Here is a 2,145-nt window from a genome sequence, read left to right as displayed (position 1 = left end):
GCAGCCATTGAACTGAGCTGGTAACTGTTTCATTTAATGTTTATCTTCACTCCCTGTTGATGTGACCTCTGCCCCTTCTTCAGGTTTATCTCCTGCCTTTCCTTTGGACTTCTCAGCTGCTGCCCCCAGCCCCTTCTCTGCCCAGCAGGAGTATACACACACACAGTGTTGCAAACTTGCTGAAGTTCTGCCATGCACTCTCTCACCCCCTGGTCTTCTTTCACTGCCACTCCCTACCTCTTGACCGTTCCTTGGATCTCAGCCTAACCCTCACTTTGTTCTAGATGACAGAGGTTAGGTTAAGTGGTCCTGCTGTGAACCTGTGGTCCACAGTCTCTGTATTTCTCACATTATACTTATTATGATGGTTAATTTCAGCTTCTCTCAGACTCTGGCCTCTTGAGAGCAGGAACGTGGTTTACTGGTACATCCTTAGTACCTGGCACATGGACACTGAAAAATGCAGATGCTGAGAATGAGTCAATGTTTTGGAAGAATGAGGGGTGGTGATTTCTCCTCTTGGAAATTTTAAGTCCTTAAACTTCCATTATCCCTGATCTTCATCAAAATCATTCTTTCTAATGACAAAGTCTACTTTTCTTTAAGTCTGATGATCTGCATCAACTGGATGCTCTTGTCCTTACTTCTCACAGTTTTCTATAACTGTTAGTGAGGAGAGGGCTTCAAGGGTGGGGGGTAGGGAAGCAGGATTAGAAAAATAGAAGTACTTCCAGGTCGGTTGACTGCAGTGGATGGAGGTGGCTCCTCTTGCACATCGACTTGAAATCAAGAAGACCATCTGGCTGAACTTGCCCATTTTGCTTGCCATGGAAAACAGTAGTCGGGAAAAATACAGCATTTTTCCTCCTGCAAGCTGTTTTAGTTAATTGTATTATGAGTATATAAATGAAATTACTAGTGTTGTCACATTAATCTTAATGTGTCTTAACTAATTCTACTTCAGTTCTACTGTGAGACAAATTGACAGTGGAAAGAGCACAACATAACATTAGATATCAGAAGACTTAAGGTTTTTTCTGGCTCTGCCATTTCTTAACTATGCGGCATCTACCTTTTTGGTACTTAGTTTCCTAATCTGTATCATAATTTGCATAATTGTAATTCTTGACAAAATTGTATGGATGAAATGTGATGGAGCGTTGAAAATACCTTGTAGGGTACAAGGATCTATGCTGATGAGTTAATTTTTTATTAAAATTATTTAATTGCTCTGTATGCATACTGATTCATCATTCTAGATAATTTAATCTTCTTGATTATCTTTTACACGAAATTTCCTGAAATCTAATGTTTGCATTTTATTTCCACAGTACTGAAGATTGGTAAAAAACTCTATGAGGGTAAAACAAAAGAAGTCTATGAATTGTTGGATAGTCCAGGAAAAGTCCTCCTGCAATCCAAGGACCAAATAACAGCAGGAAATGCAGCCAGAAAGAATCACCTTGAAGGAAAAGCTGCAATCTCAAATAAAATTACCAGCTGTATTTTTCAGTTGTTACAGGAAGCAGGTGAGTGGCTCTCCCAGTAGCTTCCCTGTTTGTGGTCTCTCTCACGTATACTTACTGGTCCTTTTTATTGGGAAATGACATTTTTTGCGTTAGTAAGATGTTGATTACCAGTAGATTTTTTTTTCTGGTTGTTTTAGGAAGCAGGTAAGTGACTCACCTCTCACACACACCTCTCTGATCTCTTTAAGGAGGTTATTTGGATTAACAACGTGTTTGGGGATGCCTCACATGCTACACTTATTTAAATTAAACCAGAAATTTAAATACCACTATAACACTTTACTTGGTTTGGAGATGGGGAAACAGTGTTAGACTTTATTTTGGGGGGCTCCAAAATCACTGCAGATGGTGACTGCAGCCATGAAAGTAAAAGACGCTTACTCCTTGGAAGGAAAGTTAGGACCAACCTAGATAGCATATTCAAAAGCAGAGACATTACTTTGCCAACAAAGGTTCGTCTAGTCAAGGCTATGGTTTTTCCTGTGGTCATGTATGGATGTGAGAGTTGGACTGTGAAGAAGGCTGAGTGCCGAAGAATTGAAGCTTTTGAACTGTGGTGTTGGAAAAGACTCTTGAGAGTCCCTTGGACTGCAAGGAGATCCAACCAGTTCATTCT

At 40.1% G+C, this 2,145-nt stretch overlaps 1 protein-coding gene across 2 annotated transcripts in view; it reads left to right on the top strand.

The window, feature by feature from the left end:
• Positions 1-2,145, top strand: part of LOC105002831 (multifunctional protein ADE2) — a 22,937-nt gene that overhangs the window by 4,668 nt on the left and 16,124 nt on the right. For both annotated transcript variants that reach the window (XM_010859655.1, XM_010859656.1), the window contains exon 3: positions 1,332-1,529. In XM_010859655.1, the coding sequence (XP_010857957.1) occupies positions 1,332-1,529 (198 nt within the window). The remainder of the gene's footprint in view (positions 1-1,331; positions 1,530-2,145) is intronic.

This window comes from Bison bison, unplaced genomic scaffold (genome assembly GCF_000754665.1).
Source record: "Bison bison bison isolate TAMUID 2011002044 unplaced genomic scaffold, Bison_UMD1.0 scf7180017864458, whole genome shotgun sequence".
In the NCBI taxonomy this organism is placed as follows: domain Eukaryota; kingdom Metazoa; phylum Chordata; class Mammalia; order Artiodactyla; family Bovidae; genus Bison; species Bison bison.
The sequence above is the reverse complement of the archived record's forward strand: the minus strand, read 5'-3'. Positions and strand labels throughout refer to the sequence as shown.